Source organism: Copidosoma floridanum, unplaced genomic scaffold (assembly GCF_036245765.1).
Source record: "Copidosoma floridanum isolate Cflo_tuat_1 unplaced genomic scaffold, Cflo_Japanese_pri ptg000017l, whole genome shotgun sequence".
Classification (NCBI taxonomy): Eukaryota; Metazoa; Arthropoda; class Insecta; order Hymenoptera; family Encyrtidae; genus Copidosoma; species Copidosoma floridanum.
The window spans coordinates 8,554,439-8,579,274 of NW_028321894.1; the positions used below are offsets into that span (position 1 = coordinate 8,554,439).

Consider the following 24,836-nt stretch of genomic DNA (forward strand, 5'->3'; position numbering starts at 1 on the left):
ATGCCTTCTCCCCAGATTTTCTTGAAACATCTACTTTATTTTTAGTCTTGACTTCTTGACTATAGGTCGTGTTATTTCATACTTTAAAAAGTAAAGTATATTACATATTAAAGTTTCATACGACAATTCACTAAATAAAGCATTACAATCATTGCAAAATATAAAACAATGTTGCTTAAATACATATTCAATGACCAGTATACTTAATTTATGACGGATCAAATACAAAAAGCATGCATCTGAGCGACATTATGCACTGACGATTTTTTTTATTCAGGACAGTATAAGCCACACATGCAAATACCTTACTTTAAAATAATGTATAAATTCATTAAAGTATGTCAAATAAAATAAATAAATACTGTAACAAACTCTCTGCCCAGTAATTCGGTATGTGATTAACTGAAACAATGTGTTTTAGCTCTTTGGCGACCTAAAATACTTGATTCTTGCACTTCATAAATAACTTATGGTTAATGTATACAGTAATAATAAGGCATTTTGTAAAATAACAAAACTATATATTAACGATGAAAAAAACAATACAGGAATATTTGATGAAATATCAAAGTATGTAGATGGTCGTTATTCAAGTCCTACGGAAGCAGCATGGCGGTTGCAGGAATTTTCTTTTCGTGAAAGAAGTCACTCGATCTGTAACTAGTCAGTAAATGTTGCAAGGAAACAAAAAAAACGTGCTAAAAAAAAATAATTTGTTCAAGCTATAGAAACTTAGGGATAGCTTTGATGACTGAGTTAAAATTATATAAAAACAATAGTTTTACTAGAAAAATTTTCTATGTAAATATTACAGAGTACAACTGTTTTTATTTGGTGACAAAAAAATGTTAAAACGAAAAAAGTTCAAAATTATTTATTTATAATCCAACTTAATTCCCTTAAGGACTTAGAGCTTATTTTAAATCTAGTTTTAACTTTCATTAATTGCGCAGAATCTTTAAAAATGGTTAGACCGACTGATGAAATATTTTATTGTATATTCAAAGATGCTGCTATTGCTTTAGGCTATGTAAAACACAATTTTTTAATTTATTCTATTCTTAGAGAAGCATATATTATTATGCTACCATGCCACTGAAGACAAGTATTCACGTAGTTCTTAATGTCTGTAGGTATTTGCGGCAAAAATGTACGTAAAAAATTAAATTAATGCTACTACTGAGAATTAAGAACCAGTAGACAGTGGGTGCTTGGGTACCTAAGTAAGAACTTACCTATACATCTTTACAATTATATGGCAGATAATATCGTTAGAATAAGTATACCTACATTAGTTGGGTGTGGTTTGACTTAATATTCTAATGTTTAGTAACTAAGACATTATAAACAATATCTTATGGCACAATAAAATATAAAAAATCTCCCTCCAGAAAGTTTATATCATATAGGTTTTCTTGACAGATATCATACAAGCATCGAAAGTATACTGAAAACACGTTAAGAAACACCAAAAAAGAAAAAAAAATTCCAGATTATTCAACTGTACCCTGTTTCACATGTTTAATTTAAAAAATTTGCAATTAAACATGTAAAATTATGGAATAGTCACTAAAAATAACATTTAGAAGACCTGTACAAGCTCTTTGATCTTTGTTTGTATGAAAGATTACGTTTAGATGAACCTGTTCCATTTTTAAATTGATCTATATTTTTTTTTTTTGTAATAACACGCGAAAGAAGGGGTCAAGTAAAAGTAAAAGCGTGTATGTAAGCTGATCCACATAGGAAAAATAATTTCCAACGTCTCTGCTTACATTTGCGCTTCTTCAACCTCTCTAAATATTGTGAAAAAAAAACGTAATAAAAATGAATTATTGTAATTATACAGTACCGATATTTTTTTTTCAAATATGACGATTATGAAAATTGTACAAAATTGTATAAATAATTACTGACTTATTTCAAAAGAATCAAATAAATTGTAAGTAAATAAATGTTTATTAATACGTGTAAAAGCTGCTCCGCTAATATATACTAATTACCAAATTTAAAAAAAAAAAGTGTACCAAAAAATGTATTTCATCGAATAAATTATTTATTTATATAATGTATAATTAAACCAAAAGTAGATTAAAATAAACATTAGAAATATGTTATGAACTGTTCAATAAAATAAATTAATCGGTTTTCCTATGTTGGGCTTGCTCGTAGCATAGTGGGTAAAATGCTTGCCTAGTGTGAAAGAGAACGGGAATTTGGAAATCTCTTCGAAAACTATTTTTTTTTTTTTATTAGTTAAAAGAAAGTATAGGAAAAATTAAAAAATGTATGGTCTGGTGTGGTAGGATAATGTTGTGTGGTGTCATGGCTTCGTGTAGTGTGAATGAGACCAGAAGTACGTCATGAAGGGCGTGGTGAAGGGGGAAGTGGGAAAAATAAAAGCAAAATCCACTTTCATTACACTTCTTCTCAAGGTCACCAATCTAAGATTGTTGATTTACTTTGTAAGACAGAATGCTTCTATAGAAGTATAACTTAAAAAAAAAAAAAATAATGCTTTATCCAGCTTTATCTAATTTTCAAACCTAAAAAAACTATGCAAAGATGATGAACTATCAGAACCAACTTTATCAACGGTTATCAGAGATAATAAAAGAAACACATTGCTTATGCATTTGAAAGCATGTTTTAAAGATGTTTTCCTTAAGTTGAATGTTAATAAAGAAAAAATTTTAATGATATAATTAAAAGTGTAAGAAAATTGAATTTTATTGATGGTATAGCAGGTTCTAAAAAAATGTTTTCGTTCAAGACATCAATTTATTATTTTTTGTCAACAAAAAAAAAGTTTCAATGGCTTAATGTAGTTATTTCAGATGAAGATTTAATTATCTCACTGCTGACTTGTCACTCCTTACCAAAGGAATTCCAATTCTATGCGAGTTCAAATCATTAAAAAATTTGAGTTACCTTATGGAAAAAAATAATAAATTTATCTTCCGCATAAATAAGTTTTGCGTGAATCACTACAGCTATCAGTGAAAAAAATTTGTCATTTTTCGCCTACTGTATAAAATTGGTTATTTTTTTCTTATAATTAAAATTTCATATTTTATGAGTCAATATTTCTTTACTTAAAGGTATTTCTGTGTTTGTAATGTTTTTGGGTATCTTTAGTTTATTCCTGTATAGGTAGATTATAAAACATCAGTAATTACTCTTTTAATTTCAGAATATAATTATTATACATACAACTGTTATGAACATTATTTTCTTTAAATTTTAAAAACATGATTTTGTATTTTGTTACCGTAAATGTTTTTTTTTTAATAATCAAGAAAGAAAGATCTTAGTTTATTAGGTAACCCAAAAATAATTGCTTTTTAAAATATCTGTAAACTAGAGTAATTTTTATGACATAACAATAGCATATCTTGAAAGCAAAAAGTCAAGCAGGATGTTACCTGGACAACTTTCATACAAGTGCATATAGACCAGTTGGCGGAGATTTTTGCCTGTATTTTCCGGGTTGTAGCAATGTTTCGATTGATTCTCATGTATTTTTTACCGTAGAATACAATTATCGCTACCCATACTTTGTAAAAGTTGTGCTTCATTCTTCAATTTAACAATTTGTGAAAAAAAAATTATTTTTTTACATTTTCCTTTATATCTCCTTTCCTGGGCATTTTTAGCATTATGCATAAATACAGTTTTTTGTTCCTTACTTAATTATCTACGAAATAAGATCAAAATCGATATCCCAAGTGCCATTTTTAACCTGCACATTGCGTTGTAAGTTGAAAAAGTGCGTTTTATTAAGCATTCAATATCTCAACAATTAAAATACCTAGGAGCTTAAAATTATGAGAAAATGTTGCTATTACTAATATAAATAACTGCACAAAATTCCAAAACGATCGCTTTTCAACTTTTAGAGTTATTAACGATCAAAATTTTTTTCGAAGCTTAATTGCATAATGCGCCGAAGTTGCTGTGATCGTCTAATTTTGATCCAACTGGTCTCAAAAATTCAAAAAACCATTCAAATTTAATATTCCGTTTGAATTTTAAAAACAGTTAATAAGAACCTATTTCATAGCGATTTGTTAAACACACGTATAAAACTACATAATTTTTGCAAAAATCAATATTGATAATTCTCGTGTGCACAACTCTGGAGCTGGTATTTTTTTATAAATTAAAAAAAAAAAAAGTTGTCCTAGCATGCACGGGAGCCGAGATAATTTTTTTTTTTTTTTGAAAAATTCGTGTGGACGTATTATACGTCGTACAGCAGTCAGGTTTTAAGGGATATAAGTTCAATACTTGTTCTTTCAATAAAATAATATATTGTACCTGCAGCGCATCTAATAGTATAAAATAACAATTGTTGAAGTTGACCGTGCGAGAGCCGAGTGCGCCGGCCGACGTGTGCTGCAGAGGTGGGGGGAGCGACTGTGGCGGCGGCGGCTCTCCGAGCGCAGCTCGGCGACAAGAGAGCAAGTGGTTTCAAATCATTCATTCTCGTTAAAATATAATTTTCTCAGCTTCCTCTGCACGTACAAAAATCCTTTTGGAATCGATTTGGGGTAGCTTGACGATATATTGTCGATACTTCTTAACATAGTAGCATCTCAGAGTAACTGAATTGCATAGTGCAATGAAAAGTTCAAGCCTACACGTATAAGTGTGGGCTAAAAAACTACGTAAGTGGCATCCATTGAGATCCAAAGTAATACTGTAAGAAATAAGTAAATTAAATTGAGATTTGTCTGAAGCCTCAGTTCAAGATGTCAGATCTTGTTGTTACCATCTGTTTGAATTTTAAACTGGAAAGGGACATCAAAAAAAGATTTTATTTACTAGGACAGCAAATAATAATAGTATGTTATTAATTAAGATATTAAGATTCAAAACCACAAAGAACAATCAGAGTGACTCATAAGTTTTTTAAGCACTAAAGAAAAGGTAGAGAGCAATTTACAGATTCTAAGGAACTGGATATAATAACAAAATGAGAGAAAACGTTATGAACAGAGAGTTGTTCAGTAAGTTGCTGTTCATGGCCAATACGACTAGACTGCTTATATTTTACACTGTAAATGTGTTCAGCAGACACCAAATAATGGTCTGATTATAAATTGTAGGACTTTTTTAATATAAGCTTGACAAACTGTGAAGGCTAATTACGACAGGAAAATATAAAGTATCCTACATGGTGGCATGGAGATATAGTTGTCTAAAAGACTGAAAGCAAGATTACGCTGCAAACCTAATTTACTAAGCAGATGATGTGGCAATGTTAAAGGCTTGTTAAGAGTAAATTTAACTCAAAAACTTTAAAAATACTTAACACTCCGTGGCCTGTAGATCTGTGGTATGGAAATATTGCTGTCAAGGCATGATAGATTATAAAAAAGGGATATGGCTTAAACTAAAGCTTATTATGTAAATAAATGTTTAGTTGAAAACAAAAAACTATCAAGTAAATTTTCACAAAGAAGCAATCAGCAGATATTTAAAAAAAAACATTGCTATTTGAATTGTGTAAAAAACTAAGAGAAAATATTTTGAATACGGCTGAATAACTGATTGCGTGCCAGTAAAAATTGTAGTTAAAAAAAAAAATTAATGTAAGGTGATAAAAGACAGTAGATTAAATGATAGTAAGATTGTGCGTATAAGCGCGTCAAGTAATAAACGGTCTCCTCGTGTTGTGAGTCATCGCAATATGTTAAATGAAAAGTTTTAAAGCTGGAATAGTCTTTCACTAAGTCTGTCAGTTGATTTAAATATTTACTTTAACATTTACGGTTAACTATTCGATTTCCGTGCCATTATATTTTCTTTAAACGTATGGTATTTTTAAATATAATTTAAGATAATCGTAAGAAATAACGAAATATGTCTCTCACGGTTGTTGCTGTATTTAAGTGAATACGCAGTATCTCAGCTCAAAGCCTACTAGCACTGCTTTATGCACTAAACGTGCAGAATAACGTCTTGCTCTTGCACAGTTTTCTCACCAAATTTTACTCTCCTATGTTTATCTTTTCTTGTCTCTTCATTAGTTTGAATTACCTGTACAACTTTGCTCTCTCTTTTAAGATTGACAGCGATTTTTATAAAGATTATGAAGGTAGATTGTTTCCATCGAATAAACAGACGTGCATTCCAAATAACTCAAGCAAAGTATTGATTGTCTTAATCCACGTTCTTATACCTCCATCTCTCTTTGCATAAAAAGACACTGACAAAAACCTTCTTTTCAAATAATAAATCATTGAAAAAAAAAAAAAAAAATTTGTTTGTAGAGCTAGGATGCACTAGAGATTTCTTATACTTTACGTTTCTAAAGCCAACAAGTCTAAGAGACAAAGCAAAAATTTAGTTTTTATTAGGGTCATTCAAAATTATAAAGATTGAAAATAAAATAGGGCACTGGTGAGCAAAGAAAGTAATGAGATCTGCCAGGGGTTCTTGATGTGATGTCAAAGATAATGCTCGTCAAACTGCTATTAATAAAAGAAGCATAAGTTAATAAATGGATTAAAGTTATGCGCTGCGTGACTAGTCCAGGAAGGTTAGGACGCTACCAAATGTTAAAAATGATAAAATTTAAGGTTGTTAGTATTTAGAACGGTTTCTTGACGTTTTTGCTAAAATTTGGACTACGCACAGTATAATATTGTTTTGTTTTAATAACGTAAGAAGTCCCTAACAAGCTTGTCACTTTTTATCTTCATGGAATTTTCGATAACCGCGAAACAGCAAAGTGGCTCCTAATAATTTATTACTTACAAACTTTAGCGTAACCTTAACGTCTGATTACGTGCTTGTTCGCAAGTATTCAACTGGTAAAGAGACTTTAACTAAAATTGTTCTTTCTGACTTTTATCCTACATAGCAGCAACCTTTGCTTCAAGGTTTAGAAACGTTTATAAATTAAAATGTGTTTTTTGAGTTCATAAGAATGTTCCCTAAAAATTTCTGAAACCTTTTTTGTCCAAAATATTACTTCAAAAGCAGGCAAGTTTAAGTTAAAATACATGTTTTAAAGACGTCTTCAGAAACTGAGAAAAAAAAGAGGACCATTTTAGATAAATCTTGGGTATGTTTCTCAAACAGTTGAATTATTGTACTGGATTTGGCATGAATGTAAGTAGACATTCCTCAAACGCTTCGTAAACGTAAAGATCGATACATTAGTCGTTCCAAGAAAAGGTCTAATCCAAATAGATTTATATTTAATTTAGTATTTGAAAATAATTTTCTTTCAACAATTGTCTTATTTTTTTAAAAAGGACAAAAAAATTTTCATAAAAAGTGAATTTTCATAACAATTGAAATGAATTTCTCAAGAAGGCCGTTAAATATAAGTAGTAATCAGACCATAAAATAAACAAAGTAATGGTACAAGACAAATCTACTTACAACTTTAAATAACGTGTTGTAAGCTTTAAAGTAGATGTTGGTGTTAAACATCTTTTATTTAACAGGATTATTGATAAATGTCTCGAGCATATTATTTTTATGTTAACCCTGCTGGTAAGTTGAATGTCTCTATTTATATTTATTTGTAGCTTTCAGGGCTGGTATGAAGAAATCCAACATTAATCATTGTTCTTGCAAACGGATGGCTTTAAAAGATTGTAAATGTTCAATAATGCAATTATCTTCAAATTTAACCCAAACACAATTTCTTTCAACACCTAAATTATTATGTAACAACACTGTTACACTTAGTTTTAGATAAACGTCTATTAAAAAAATTTTTTTAATAAGCTAATAAGAATGAATTCGTACTTTACTCAAAGCTGTGAACAACAATCAACATACTTATCAGAGGAGACTTCTTGTGAACGCACACGCTTATACATCCACAAAGACGTATCCGTTTGCAGATACATAGCTTACAATCTCTCATTGTAGCTTACACCAAAATATTTATAAAATAATATGTCATCGTACCTGTTGTAACCTTAATCATAATATTTAGATGTATGAGCACGTGTATTCTTTCTTTACTTTAGCAATGCCCTTGGATAGCTAGATAATCAAGCATAACTTTTTAGATCATACGATAGATGCAGTCAGCTTATCTTTGCTCACAGCCTCTTTAAAAATCAAATAACTCCTGGGAACGAAATTTTTTGCATTTTCTTCGCAAAATTTTTATACTATATCATTATCTGGAAGAAATTAAAAATGTTTTACTAATTTTCTTCTAGATTTAAGATAAAAGAATACAACACAGAAAAAAAAATTACTCACAAAACGCTTATTTTCCTTACTCTATTGAGATTAAAAAATAAAAATATTTTTTCTAGCTTTACTATATACGTAAGATTATAATAAATTAAAAAATGAATTTCATGCTTAGTAAGGCATAATACCATTTTGGATAACATTGTTAGTACTTATGTTGTCAGTTTTTGAAAAATGTTTAAAATTAATAAAACGATAAGCATTAGATTTTAATCAACTAAATCAGTTAGTTACAAAAACCAAAACATAACATATCTGAAATAAAAAATCTAAAATTTTATAGTATAAAAACAGTTTTTAATTCGTTTATTAGCTAAAGTATAAGTTAAAGACTGTGCAATAAATGAAATCTAATAAAATTTGATAAAAATTGCTAACATTGAAAAAAATATAATTTTAAATACCCACAATCAGGATCTCTGTCAGGAGAGCTTCAATTTTTTTAACATAGCTACAGGATTAATGGGCAATAAACTATGGACTAACAACGATGCTCTTGTAGTTGGCTGCCAATTAATCAAAGTTATTTTAAGACTTGATCTAACAAAAGTATAATATCAACACAAAAAACCGTGTTTTAATGTTTTCTAATTCAAAGTAGAAAAAAGTACCTTATTATACTGAACCTGCAAGTCCCACTGCATTTTTGTTACGAACATGTCACTCAAAAATAAGTTATAGCGAGCTGCAGCAGTCATTTAAATATAAAATGGTGCTCCATATCTCACAACCCGCTTTGACAAGAACGGGTTGAGAAGAAGAACAAAATCAAAGTTATGTATCTGTTTCTTACCCATTTACAGTTGAGCTATTCTCCCACAGAACTTCAGTATGTACGATATGGATGGTAGATTTTTATTACAAACAGTCGATTAAACTGTTGTCTGAACGTTTGCTAACATACGTTATAAATAAATAAAATACTAACGAAATCGTTATTTTTTGAATTGTGTGGTCATATTTGATAGCTATCCTGTTGAAGTGTCCAATAAAAGTATTAAGCAAATTAGATAGAAATGGAATTCTTTGGGGCCCTATATAATAAATGTTCCCACTTATTTGGGTACTATTGTACAAAAAAAATTTTTTGACTTACGGTGAAAATAAACGAAAAATTAAACGGCCGTTTTACAAGAAAAGGTAAAACTAACTAATATCCTTAGAAAAATTGCCACTAAAGATTCTAATGAGCTAACAGTGCAATCCGCTTTTTATTACAGTAAGAGTTACAAGAAAGACGTTAAGGTTAGCCAAGATGAAGAATTGTTAGATGCGTTTTTTGACGTTAATAAGTTATTTCTTATATTTATGTACTCAAATTTCTCATACTTCTGCATGAAGACAAAGAGTTTTAAGTAGAGCTTATGTGCTACAATGTGAAAAACGAACCTCTCTTGGCATAAACATAAGGTGGTGTTAAATATATGTACAATATACAAGAGAAAAAGCAAGAATGATAAAGTATACTATTATTGGTATTAGCAAATTTTTTCCTCGTCACTGCAAAACTTGAAAAAAATGGCGGTACTTTCACTAATTTAAGTAGCTGCTATCAATCGCTGTTTAAGCAAATATCTGTAATTGAGGCTGTTGAATCCAGACATGAGTAAAAAAGTGACAATTTTTTTTTGGAGAGCGTCGAAGAATGAGTTTTTTTTAGTGTTTACTACAGTTAGTTCTTTACCCGAGAAGTATATTAAGAAAATTGTTCTTAGCTCTACCAAAGGATGTAGCAGCAATTAGTACTCTTGTAGAAAAATAAGGATGGAGTGTTTCATATTTTGTAAATGCAAAAGTAAAAATTTCTTAAACGTTAAAGAGGTAGACATCGACATACCCAGTGTTAAGGAAGCTTAAGAAGTCATGCACATCATTACCAACAATGATATGCAAACCATAACTCGTAATACCAAGCTTGAACAGTATGCAGAGAAAAAAAAGAGTCCTGGTTGTGATGCTCATTCTAATAATCCACAGCACACGGGTGAAAAAGGTCGATTGAAGTAAATGATGTTAAATATAAAAAATGTATTTTGACATGCCATGCGCAGGGACCTCGATTTTGAGCCATCTGTTGTGGCACTAAGAACCTCGATGTACACACGCAACTCACAACGCGTGCTATGCACTTGTGCGAGTGCGTATGTACGTCGAGATCTTTGCAGAGCCACATTAGATGGCTTATAATCTCGTTCCCCGCGCACGATGTGTTGAAAAGTTTCATACACCACATGGGTGAAAGGTAAGGTGATTGACACACGCGTGTCTTGGCACACTTGCTAGTGCTCGTATGCAAACTGACAAGCGTGCGTCAATTGCCTTCCTCGCGCACTAATATCGTAATGTTCTATTTTGTAATGTTATTGTTACGCTTAGGACAGAGAGCTCAGAGAGCTCGTTTGGTAATTGAACTGATACTCACTAATTCAACTTTATGTTTTTAAAATAGTATCATGAAAAAGTAGTCACTTCTTATTTAGCTTATATTTTTGTTCACTATAACACTAGAAAATACATTTCTGTACTTTCAGAATGCAAGTTTTGACTGCAAGTGGAGGGCACTGCGGTCATTCTCGAAGAGAATTAATGTCTTAAAAAAACAGTCACTAGTGCCTTAGTCATAAGCCTAGTTACTTTTCTTTTTTTTTTTCCATCCCTCGAATAGCAACTTTTTATAAAGCATTAGTCAAAGTAAAAGATAGGGGATTACTAATCACAGAAGAGCGTGAACGTTGTCAGTTGTGTGTCAGCAAAATATTTTTTATCAGTTTTAAAATTATTAAGAATAAAATTTATTTCGTATTTTGTGTAGAATGTTAAATATGGGGAAGAAAACGGTTTTCTTTCAAGTTTTATAAATATTTCTTACAAACTAATGACAACTTTTTTCTTACAACATAAAAGATACATAAAAAGTGTACTTGCTTGATTCAACGATGTGCAAATCTCTCATTAGCTGATTTCATGACTATAAACAACTATAATGCAACGTAACTTACACAAGATTTATATGATTGGAAAAAAAACTAGATTGTTATACCTTTTGTTTTTTTTATGATATCAGCAAAACTTGCGTAGATACTTAACTTTAAGTATCCATTGTTAAGACTTTTATCAAAAAGTTATTATAATAAACAGGTTCTATTTGGTTTATGTAGTCTTTGTAAATGAGGCACAACAGAATGATTACATTTTTTTCTATAAAAGATTTAGTCTTATAATTAATGCCATCTGTTTTTCAAAAAATTTAAATATGATTAACATATTTTAATACTGCAAAACATGAGAAATCATCTTACTAAAAAATACTTATAACTATTAACTCCTTAGTTTGTCATCTACTAAGCATGGGTGTAGCTGCTATCTTTGGACCACAAAATCCACACACAGCATCCCATGTACAAAGTATATGTGATACTATGGAGATACCACATTTAGAGACACGATGGGACTATAGATTAAAAAGAGAAGGTTGTTTAGTTAATTTATATCCTCATCCGACAACGCTTTCTCACGTAAGTTTTAAAAAAATGTAATTTGTTTTATCACATTGTGTGTTAGACACTGTAGTCTGATTATTTGCCCAAGACTTTAGAACTGACTTATCCAAGTCATCTTCTTTTTCAAGAATTTGATAAGTCATATGTACTAAACTTACCTCAATAGATATGCATAATTTAACGTTTACTTACGCATACAACTATAAATTTTTTATTTGTTACCTGATGCTACTACAACAAATCCTATTTTTTAAAAATTAATGTGTCTGAGCATCTCTCTTCATAAGTTTTTAAAGAGTAAATGACCTTATAAAAAATTGACTTTGCCACTCATAATGAGTTAAAAAAATTTAAATGCCTTGTACTGTTTAAAATGCTTAAACAATAGATCCTTATTAACAGAAAAAGAAGCTGAGTTTGTAACCCCACTTTTGCCCTGGCCTAGCTTTCAGCCCAGAATGAGGCACAGCAACATAATCATCTAACACGCGAATTCCAAAAAAATTGTAGACTTAACTTACAGGTTAATCAAAACATTTTTAACGATTTAAATTTGACATTTACGGTATCTAAAATCAAGTTAGTTATAGTTTGAACATAATAAGAAGATTTTCTTACGGTAACTAAAGTTGACTCCAAAGTTAGCAAACATTTGACTTGAACACTTATGAGACAAGCTTTCTGACTTAACTAATACTGTTAGGTAAACTTTTTCTTGGCTAATACGAAAACTATCTGTGTAGAATCCTGCAAGCTGTTTTAAAAAGCCTATGCATGGAGACAAACTTTTTTTGCCGACTACGTGCTCTATGGTATCATTATCTAGTTATATGTCTATGCTCGAAGCAACGTCGGGAACATTTTATAAGAAAGCTTAAGAAAATATAATGATACTGAACACAACCGTGCATTTCAAAAGCCAATAAATAGTTGCTGGCCTTAAGGGACCGTTGGCTTGAACTTTCTTACATTGTAATCAACAAAAAGTGGTCTTTCTTGTAACCGTAGACATTAAAAACTGACAAAAAATATATATTAAAAAATTTTTTTTTCTAATCACAAAACCTTATTGCTAGAGCAAAAAAGTACCGGAACTTTATTACTTTATTTTTTAGCACCATCATGTATTTGCACATTTGTTGTTCTACCTATTCAAAAGCTTTCATAAAAACAAATATTCATTTAATGTTTTATTTATTTCTTTACTCTAAGGCTACTGTTTTAATATCGATGGATTTTCTAAGTCAATTTCTTGATACCTACAATTGTACACAATTTCCTAACTCACTCTTTTGCAGCTGTAGAGATTATCTAAAACTATCGTTAGTCCTACAAGCTCTTTTTGGCCAACCAGTTAAATTGTTATATTTATTGGCAAAGGATTTTGACATTTAATATCTCAAAACACGACTAGCGAACTAATTTTTTTCTTGACTTAAGTTTCCAGTTAATGTGTTTGCTCAAATACCCTATGGTAGTCTTTTCTAGCCTCTTGTTCTCGCAAGGAAAGATGCAACGTTCTGAAGTACAAAAGCCGTTAGTTGTTGTGCTTTTTGCCAATATCAATCCATGATATGCTAAAGAAGCTGGTATCCGAAGCACCTTTTTTTTTATCGAGGAGTTAAGTTACATTAGTGATCCAAGGCAGAGATTCGTTCGTCTGATTAACATGTTAAAGACTGTTCTGTTTGCTTAAGTTTGCTTCGCTTTTACAGCTTTACTTCTGCATTTGCTTAGCACATATCCTGAAAAAGATTGATAATACCTGGGTAAATACTTAGAGGCTAGAGGGTTATGTTGGATTATTGTTAGTCAGCGTACCCAGCCTAACGGCAAAAAATCCTCTTGTAACGTCTGTCAGTAAACGACTGACTTAAATTAATAGTGGCTAACTTTTAATAGAATATTTTATCGTTGTTAGAATATCTTTTAATTAATTTTTGAAAAAAGTTGTGAAAAAAAATATTATCTGGAAAGTTACGTTCACGAAAAATAGGCCTTAGAAAGATCGATGAGATCAAGGATTGCTTAGGAATAAAAAAATATATGTTTGCTCAAGAACTTGATGTGACGATTGCAGTTGAAGGCTTATACGATTTGATCAAATATAACAGCCTTATTTACTTAGGAATGTTCTTTTCAACTTATTAGTGTGGTAAAAGATATTTTAACAGTACCTTGTTATTCGGAAAACGGCCACGACACACTTAAGCATTAAAGCTTGTTATGCTCTAGCCAGATGTCTCCTGACATTGTGCCAAGGACGTTAGTTTTAACAATGCCTTTGTCTCATTAGCACTTGGTCATGTTCGCAATTCACGTTAGAAATTAGCGTAGGTTGGCTGCTTATTACAAACTGTCAGAGTATTGTCTGTAGACGGAATACCTAGCTGCTAAGTTGAAAGCTCTGTATCTTGCGTCAGTTAGTTAACGAAAATATTTAATTTTTAACTTCTCCTGAGATTATTATAACCAGACTCACTGATCTTGATTGCAGGTAACTTTCATTGTACTTTGATGCCACATAACGTATCTTTTTGTTTTTTTTGCAAATCTTTAAACAGGAAGCGTCAAGAATCAGTATGAAAAATTTTATCAAATTTGATTAAGTAGTTTTCATGGTTAGCGATTACACCAGTTTTTTAAATTTGGCTTTATATATCAGTAAGACAGAAGAAAAATGTTATGCTGGAACAGCTTTCAGTATGTTACGTATAAGCCACATCTACGCACTGTGTCTATGAAAAATACAACTCAAACCTTACTAAATAGACAACTAAAGGATGACGACAATTCTCATATTTATTAGAAACTAAGACGCATGAGAGATAAAGCAGAGGTACTATTGAAAATGGACAATACCTCTTCATACTGTTTTTAAGTAGTCAAGATTAACTTACGAGGTTTGACGAATGGTAAAGCACCAAGACGGGGTAAAGTAGAGGTACAGACTATTAAATTTACAGCAGTGTGATACCTATAAAAGTTGTAAATCTTGTGAGTATCTGCCCAAAGAGAGGCTACTTTAACCAGGTATAAAAGAAAGTAATGTTCAACATTTTATTGATAAGTTTTAAAAGAACCAGTGAGACCTTGGTTCAAATTACCTTATTAACCTTCTTTCCATGAACGGTAGATTCCCAGAAAAGCTCATGGTTACAAGGCTTGACATTGAAGTACTAAGCTCCAAAGACATATTACCTTACCAGTTTTGCCTTCACCCATCGAAGGTTGCAAAAGGTGCCATTGTCAAACTCTAAAAAATTGTGAATGACTTAAATTGTAAAGTAAAGTAAGAATGCGCAACTTGAAATCTCCAAGAGGATGACCAACGATATTTAACACAAAATCAATGAGATAGAAGAATTTTGTCAAAGTGTTGAATCCAAGCTTGACGGACCCTAAAGATACAAAAAGAAAAAGGCAAGTCTTTTACTGAAGATACCTATTTTGAATGTTGGTGACAAAAGTTTGAAAGTAAAGGGAATGTCAAGTACCTGGGTATCACGATACATAGGGGTATGAGCTTTGGATCACAGTGTAAATACCAAGCATGCAAAGTGATATAACTATCTTAGAAAATAAAAAAAAAACTAGCAAGAAACACGTGGGGGCAAACGTTTTCAACCTGTATGCACTTTTAACTTACAGCATTTGCTCCAACAGTAACTTATACTGCTACAGCCTCAGAGAATAAATGCACAGTACATGACATTCCGAAGCTAAGTGAGATACATCACACAAATCTGGCGTTGGCTATCCTCGTACATAAAAACCACCTGTATACGTACTAACATGGACCATTCCAGTTAACTTGCTTGTTGCAAGTAGAATCTCCTTCTGCAACTTGAATTAAAAAGACCTCACCTCCTTTAGAAATTTTGAAAAAGTAACGAGTAAAAATAAAAGTAAGAAACAGATCAGGGAAAAGGCCCTAGATATTTAACAGCACAGATCGGATGGTTTAATAAAATTGTGTAATACCATCTCTCTTCAGATGTCAGAGCAAGACATAAGCTTAAATGATTCTAGGCCCGTCCTCCTAGCACTTGAAATCTAACTAAAAATTAAATAAAAATCTAAATAAAAATTAAAAGTCGAATTACTACACATTTAAATGAGTAAATAGAAAAATCTGCAATAACAAACAAGTTCTTCGTGCTCACTCAGGAACTCTTTAACACATCTACAAGCTCATGTAATAGCATAGTTAAAGGAACCACCTGTGAAATAGATTCATAAACAAGGTTATAGCAAATATAAAGATATTTAGATTCTTAGTAGTGAGCCAATGAGACCCTTGCCTATTGCCTTAGCTACTATGCAGTTTTAGGTAGAATCTGGTGGTGATGATGATGATGACGATGATCATGATGATGATGGTGATGACGACGACGATGATGATGATGATGATGATGATGATGATTATGATAATGATGATGATGATGATGATGATGATGATGATGATAATGATAAAGTTGTATGTAATAGCATATAGTAGCCATGTTAAAAATGTCTGCAAAGAGAAAGCTGTGCAGCTGATCTACCACTATAGAAGGATACATACTTATATTCTCTACAAGATTAGTGGTAGAAATATCGTGACAGAACTTGCTGCCAAAATAACGGCAGAGAGTATTTAACAAACTAGTCATAATTATTGATAAAATTAAGACCTAGCATTTGTGGTGTAGAAACCAGAGACCCTTACATTGTGATAGAAGAGATGCAAAGAAGGATCGTTAATCTAATAAGAAAGACAGAAACAAATAGTAGAAAGAGGTTAAGGTAGAAACTAAGCTGTGTATCAGGTATAGTAATTCAAGTGAGAAAACTACAAAGAAAAAGAGAGTAATGAATAACCCTTGGCAAACGTTACGGAGTGGCATCCACCAAAAGTTGAGTATTCTAGCAGGGTTAAGCAGGAAGTGATGTCCAAGTGGATGGCCAGCTAAGATAAAGCTAAAAGAAAAAGAGAACTTCATATAGCGTGTTACATCTGCCAAGCCTTAAGACAGTGTGTGGCAGAATGCTCAGGAGTACTTTGTTACTTGTACGGGAGAAAAGGAATTTTGGCACAAAATTTTCATCAGGTTCGTAGTACTTTGAAGGTTTTTTCTCGTCCTGTGAAGGTAAAAATTAAGTGATAAACCTTCTGTAGCCCTACCGTTTTGTTTGAAGCTAGAGTAAGTAAAATAGGAGATCTAGAGTAAGGGTGAAAAGTAAGTTGAAAAATTCAGTAATAATGAAAGAAAGTGATAGGTAGAAAGCAGATAAAAAGAAGAAAGAGATTCTTCAAGTCAATAGACAGCTGGTTTTTGTCCCTAGAAACACTTTTTAAAATTCTTAAAGTAAGAGTAAGGATAAACAGTTTAAGATACTTTAAGAAAAGAAGTGAAAGCAGCAAATAACAACGTTGAAGACCCGTCCAAATTCTTTCAAAGAACCCTTGGTATTCTAACAAAGAAGAGTGTGACTCGAGCGTTAAAGTTTAACAAAGCAGCATCAAAAGAGAAGCTGACTGAAAAAAACGTAAACATAAGCGAGAAGCTAAATAAATGGTGTTCAGAAAAATATAGCGATACTGAAAAAAATGTGACATCTTAGTCCAGTAGGAACACGACGATTCTTTATGAAAGACACGGGGCGAAGAAGTGGAAAATCAGCTAAAATAATAAGTCAATTTAAGATACAAAGAAAATGCTACGTCCAAACAAAGAATTTCACGTGAAGTTGATGACTTTGAAAGAGAACAAAGCTTTAACACAAATGAAGCTTATAATAATGAAAAAGTCTTCGAGCAAAGCTTAGAGAAATTCAGGAAAATAACAGATAAAAAAATTAAGAGACAATAGAAATCAAAGTCATTCAGGAATAGAGATGATCCTCAACAGATCATTGTAAAAGACCATCAAGACTTCTTTAATAAGGGTTTTTTTAACAAGTCAGAGAATTCTAATTTTTGGGATACTAGGTAAGATGTAGTTTTACAAGAGAAAGATAGAGTGTCAGGCTGCTATTGGACCATGCCTCTAGACATTAATGTCGTTAGTTCAATGTAAGCCAAGGTTGAGAGAATAATGATAAAGATATGCCACAGAAGGTGAGCACAGAGAGATAGCAGGTATCAATTGTAAGAATCAGTCTCATTAATTGGTAGTGTTAGAAGGACAAGACTGTATAGTACATTCCTTTATGCTGGGGCTTAATCGTGACTGCTGGGATTAAAACTACCCAAACGATTCTGGAATAGGTTTAAGCCCATGAATGCAGCTGTATTTAGCGTCAATGCTACCTTATGTTCCGTCTCAAGTGCTTTAATAATAAGTTATGGGACTGATTACCATATTACGAAAAAGACAGGTTCAGACTGTCACGAATATCCATCAAGATATCATTATGAGACGAGATTTCTCAGACATGTTTGATATGGATCTGTGGTTGAGCTAAGATATATGTCAAGTATTTAAAGGGAATTCTGACTTATTTTAAAATATAGGGGATGTGCCATAGAGCAACCTTCATGCAAGATGTGAAGAGAGTTGTAAGATTTTAATGAAAGAGCAAGAAAAATTCGAGCAGCTGGTGGACATCATTCTAAAGTCAGTCAAGAAACCTTCAGAAGAGGCTCCTCTCACAAAACATATGGTTGAGTAAGCAGTCGACAAACATTAAAGCCACTCCTATCGACACATTTTCCCAAAGATGCTCGAGATGGCCATTGTGAAATCAGAGCAGTTGCTTAAAGAGAAAATAATAAAGTGATCTACTTGCGATTATTGATAGGCTCCCGTCTTACGTAACAATTTAACCTTAGATACCTTAATGAGCTATTTGAGCGTAATGCATATCTGATGCAAAGCATAGATTTAATTTTAGACAGGTTAGAGGATGCTTAACATCGCTAAGTACCAATGGTCAGGACAAGTTAAAAGTTTTTGGCCTTCACTGTGCACGGATCGGGACTTTTTCAAAACAAAAGGATGCCCTTTGTTGGGCAACTGAGCAATGGGCTGATGACACTTTGGCGTCTAATAGACATATTTTTTATAGATAAATAGTGACCTCACGTTTTTAGGTATTGAGGTGACATAATTGTAGCTATGAATGCCTTAAATATATATATATATTTATTTATATATATATATTATATAAGCATGAATATTACTTAAACTTGGCTTTGAATAGGTAAGAAGACTCAGGGCTACAAGTTTAAAAAAGAATTGCAAGTTCTGTATGCCACAGTTGTCATATTTGTAATTCATTTTAGATAATGAGGGTTTGCGGCAAAATAAGAAGAAGTTAGCACCTGTTTTAAATTATCCAGGACCAAAGAGTGTCCAACAGTTGTGGCAACTTTTTAGAATGGTAGGTTTGTTTTTAGGTTTATAAAGGGGGACTTTTAAAGGTACCATTGGTCAAGCTACTTAGTAAGAAACAACAATTAATTTGGAAACAAGACCAACAGGAAGCCTTCCGCAATCTAAAAAGGGTGATTAGAACGATCTAGGCTAGTAAGTGTGCATGTGTATGTGTGTGTAGATGTAAAATTAGGATGACGAATGAAAAAGATGTAGGGATGCGTAAGTGTTTGTGAGTGCGAGTGTATGTGCAGGGGCCTGAATCGGGGAGTCATGGAAGCTCTACAGAGTTATTAAAATGCATGTGACAACAGTTGCAGAGATAAGGAGTGCATGAGTAGGTGTGCTTACTTTAATAAATAAATAATCACAAAATTTTTTTATCTTTCAAAAGGATTTTAGTATCGTTTCAATAAGCCAATGGTATGTTGTGCTTGTAGTGCATTATTTGAAATAGTGTAGTAAAATTTCTTATATCCCTATTTTCATAAATACTTAATTCTTGCTAAACTGAATGGTTTGTTTGTTGCGTTTTTTACCACTGTTCAATATTACTTTTAGTAAGAATATAATGCTTATTATGAACTTTTTAGAACGAAGGTCTTTATCTTGCATTATGAGCTCTTGGGCAAATGGGGACTGGACTGAAAAATGTGCTGCAAGACGTTTTTATCCCCACTATAGTTAAACAGCTGCACTTAAAGCTATGCACAATGCAATACGTAGCTGTCTCTTTTTGCACGCACCAAAAGACTTGACAACTCTTTTTTTGTTTGACTGTCTTACTTGACTTATAGCTCCCCCCTGCGCTACTTGCTCTTAGCACTATAATAACACTAGATACTGAGCTGATATGTGTAGAAACGCGACTGCGTTTGCCTGACTGCCAGTACAGGAGCTAAACAGGCTAATTTGATTATTTGATTACTTCTATGTGGGTCTCATTGATCCTTAGTATTTTATATATGATACATACCAGACGTTTTATTAACAACATATTTCATCCATTCTGTTGTTGCAACATTATTACTGGTTTAACTTTTTTTTTTTATTATTAATTCGTGTAAATTTTTTACTACATGTTAAAAATAGTAATGATAAAATGGAGTATGAAAATTAACGGAAATATCTATTATAAATCTATTTTAAGTAATGCTATTTCGAAAAACTTACAAATGGTAGCTGCGAGTGATTTTTAGTTTTTAAGAGAGGAGGACTAGTTATGTGATTACTTTAATTAATATATTTTTTTAGGTACTACATTCTGGTTACTAGTAACAAAATTCTTATATTATAAGTAACATGCAATGTATACAGCTTATAAATACGTAGTTTTCACTTGCTTAGTTATTTAAAATTGTTTAGTGTTTTAGTTTTCATGATAATAAATATATTCTATAATACATTTCACAGGTTAACTGTATCACCTTAATATTTCATCATACATTGTGACTGTATACAATAAATGTCTACTACAATGCGAATCGAACTTTGTTCTGACTAAGATACAAAGACTCCTCACAGCCGATTTTTACATTGATTTTCTAGGAGATGTAACTTTCTAATGTTACTGTAATATAAGCATATTACTGTTTGTGTCTTACCGATAAAACTTAATTATTACTTAAAATTCTTATAGTAATGTACTTATTAGTAATATTGTATAAATAACTCAGTTACTTAAAGTGTGCCGTTTTTAATTTCAATACGTACAACACAAAAAGTATGGTAGGAGTTTTCAGCAAAAACCAGATTGTTAGAAAATTTCTTTTTTTTAACACTGAAGTATTAGAAAATGACATATTTCTAACACAGAACAAACAGATAAAAAAAGATCGTATGGAAAATCTTGTAATAGTTTCTTATAATAAGAAATAATTAGTGACTTCATAAGAACCCATGCTAAATTTTTTGGTAGATTTTTTTTTTTTAATGTGTCCACAAGAAATGTTAAAAAAACACAAACACACCAGGCATGTGTGATATTGTGAAATGCAAAAAGGGAATCTCGTCTTGTCTCGAAATTTTTGGATCTCAATCTCAAAAGTCTCGGTTTTAAGATTTTTTCTCGGAAGTCTCGAAAAAATTTTCAAGATCTTGAATACTTTTGTGAGTTTTGAAAATCTCTAAGAAAATTTTTGAGACCCTTGAGACTTTTTTGAAGTCTTGATTGTCTTAAGAAAGATTTTGAGGCTTCTTCAGTAATCAGTAAACTATCATCATATATGAGTACGTGGATAGCGAATAAGTTTAAACAGTACAGTTCTGAGGGCCCAGGCTCTTTTGGTACGCATTACATGTGTCAACTTACATTTTGAAATTTTTGTGACCATAATTTTAGGCCTCGTTTTGATGGAGTAGCAATCGATGGGACGTTTACACCTGTACAAGGAAGTGAGATGTTTTCAGCCAAGGTGGTAGGCTACGGGTAACATGATGTGTCAATGCTTTGCTACGTTGTTCAGAAGGCCCAGAAGACTTTAAGGAGCGAAAAAAAGTGAGTCAAATACTCCACTCCCTGACTTTCTTTTTAGTCTCATGATTTTGTATGAGCTATACACCACTTAGTAATAGAATGGCACATCATGCAACATACGGCCTATCACTTCCGTCAGAACGTGGCTAAGACTGTGGTCACAAAAATTAAAAAATATACACATGTAATGCGTACCAAAAAAAAGCTTGAGCTTGTATCACTGTATTGTTCGAGTTTATTTACTATCAACTTACACATAATGTGATCGCTGTCCAGGCTTTCTGCTAACTATTAAAAAACACAAAAATATTTTTCGAGACCATCGAGACTTCCTTAAAGTCTTAAAATGCTCGAAAATTTTTTTGGAGACTTCAAGACAAGACCAAGACAAGACAAGATTTTATAAGGCCTCGTCTTGTTTGGTATCGGTCTTGGTTTTTTTTTGTCAGGACCATCTTGTCTCATCTTAAAGTTGGTATCGCACAAGCCAAATTCACACGTTTAGTTGTCTTAAGAACAACGAATCTTTTTTTCAGCATTATCTACTTTTTTTACGTTCTGTCGGAACCTTTGTCAGTATCTTTTGTAGCTTAGAATAAAGAGGGTATTAGTTTTATATTAAACAAAGAAGTTTACAACAAAAATTGCTGATGTGGCCGAGCATAAGTATTAGTCATAAAAAAATACCTATTGTTTGCTGACAGAACGATTGTCACAAGACAATCATTCTTAAGACTGTGTTTAATTAATGTTATGAATTATTTTATACAATGTATAAGTATACTTAATACGTTTGTGTATGTGTTTAACTGTCAAACTTTTCATTTCTGCACAAAGCAATATTAGGATGTAAGACGTTTAGGGATTATTGAGTTTTAGATAAACAATCGACTCTCTGCTATTTTTAGATAACAAAAAATGAACAGCCTTTACAATTATGAAGAAGCATTATGAGACCGATGTTGAAAATTTTCACTGCTTTTTAATTTTGCACCTTTCTCAGCATTTTCCGAATGGTCCCCATCCTTGTTAGTGACGACTTGTAAGAAGTTTTCCTGTGGTAGCAGGCAAAATTGTAATAAGAAGTATAAAAACTGTACTGCTCATTTCCAGTTGTGCGTTCATTTCCTTACTAGTCACTTATGGTTGTATTTGATGCTTTACTTTTTAATGATTAAACCAAAAAATCAGAGATATTGCAAATCTACCTAAAATGTTAGTTGTATGCCCAAGCAGATGTAATGAAACGAATATTAACCTCAGAAAATGCAAGAACCGTACATGTAATAGTACTTACTTGATGCACTTGGACAGATTCCAAACTGTATTGGTTGCAGCACTTTAAAAATGTTGTTTTAGTAAGTGTAAGTGGCCTGTTCCATACAATTAAAGACATAGCCTGTTATATTGTGATGAAAGCAATTGAAATTCAGAATAGACGTGGTATTATAGGTAGAGTATACCAACACCAAGGAAAATAACTATTACTATTAATAACTATAACAACAAAGTTAAACACTTTTTATTTTGTTTTTATACACAAATAAAACAAGCAGAGATAGAAATTGATGAAATTCGAAACATTTACTTTAATATGGGGAAGCTGAACTCTAGCTATATGAAAAAAAGTTTAACTCAGTAAATTTTACAAAAAAAAAGTATTATGGCTAAACTTAATTAATTTCTTTGTCGGAAAAACAACTTATTATGCACTAAGGAAAGAAAGTATGGCGTTCTCTTCTATGTTTAAGTAACCTTTTAAGTCACGGTGCAGGTAGAAGATATCTAAAAAGTACGGCATTACTTTCTTGTTAAGGTACGTACACAATTTTTCTTCTTTTTCTGTCAGAAACACAACTTTTTTACCGTTATTTCAAAGTTAGAAGCACTATGTAGTAGAAATTATATTGACTGCTTAATAGGAAAGTATTTCAGTATTCTTGACGTTAAAATTTTCCCTTGATTCGTTAGTGAGGATGGTCAAAATACCTGCCGCAAATAAAAACTCTTCCGCATTTGGTCAACTATCTGATAACTAAGATGTTATCTTGTTATGCAAGTTCCCATTTGTAGAAACAGTATAATGTTGTTCTTAAGAAAAAAATTTTAATTGTCTGAAAATTTTCATTTTAATGCAAATATTAGAGATACCTTTTATTGTTAGTTAATATATTAACGGCTATACTTAACTACGATACAACTTGATTGTTCAATAAAATTGTTAAGAATGTTTTTCTGACAGTCATATGTTACGTACTTGCACAAAACAAAGAAGTACAGTCATATCTTTAATACATAATTGCTATTTCACAGAAGTAGTGATGTCGTACTTATAACTTAAATATAGCAAACTATCGTCTTGATTTTTAGAAAAATGAGATTGTGTTGAGGCATTTAAATATATAGAAACTCTTATAAGCTGCTCCTTATTTTTGCTTAATGCATGTAGTTTTTTTGCAAATTACTAATTATTATCACAATGGTAGAAGTAAAGCAATACACTTTTGTTCGAGGCGTATGCGTTAGCACACACTAGGCTCGGACAGGGTGATTGGGAAGACACAATAAAACACAATAAAATTAAACAGCATAAAATAACAACTTTTAATGTCACTCAAAGGCCAAGGAAAATCACAGATACTATTCACAAAAATAGTAAAGGTCAAAATAATACAGGAGAAAAGAAGTAATGTCTATAGTCTGAAAGCAATGAACTATTTAAATATATAAAAACAAAGAATGTAGAAAGTAAAGAGTCAAGTTGAATAACACAATATGTAAACACACACTGGCCTTGAGCTCGCAAGAGAGTTTGAAAGTTACACGAATAAATGTGAAAATGGAAGCACTGATATAATATAACTAATTGGAATATTGATTAACGAAAAACTATTGTCTGTAGAAATGCACAAGAGTTTCACTGAATCTTGCTGTTGATAATCACTGGTAGTTCAATGAGATTAACTATTTGAGCTGGTCTGCAGATTATCCAGTGAGCAACTTAAATGAAGCATTAAGTGCACTGCACTGCACAACTAAGTTTTGTCCACTGTATTGAGAGACTTAATCAGAAGATTTACACTAGCATTTAAGGTGATGTATGCACCTTTGAATGCTACAGTTTGGCAACGTGAATTAAGAGAGTCTATCTTCAACGTGAGCTGAGTATAATCTGGCGCTTACAGTATACAAGGCTTGCCACGTGAATACGCGCACACACACACCTGCAGCGCGCCAAGTCGACCAAGCGCACACGCACAGAGCGTT

At 31.9% G+C, this 24,836-nt stretch overlaps 1 protein-coding gene across 1 annotated transcript in view; it reads left to right on the forward strand.

The window, feature by feature from the left end:
* Window positions 1-24,836, forward strand: part of KaiR1D (Kainate-type ionotropic glutamate receptor subunit 1D) — a 1,638,136-nt gene that overhangs the window by 221,591 nt on the left and 1,391,709 nt on the right. The window contains exon 11 of the mRNA XM_089592467.1: window positions 11,563-11,747. Within this exon, the coding sequence (XP_089448593.1) occupies window positions 11,563-11,747 (185 nt within the window). The remainder of the gene's footprint in view (window positions 1-11,562; window positions 11,748-24,836) is intronic.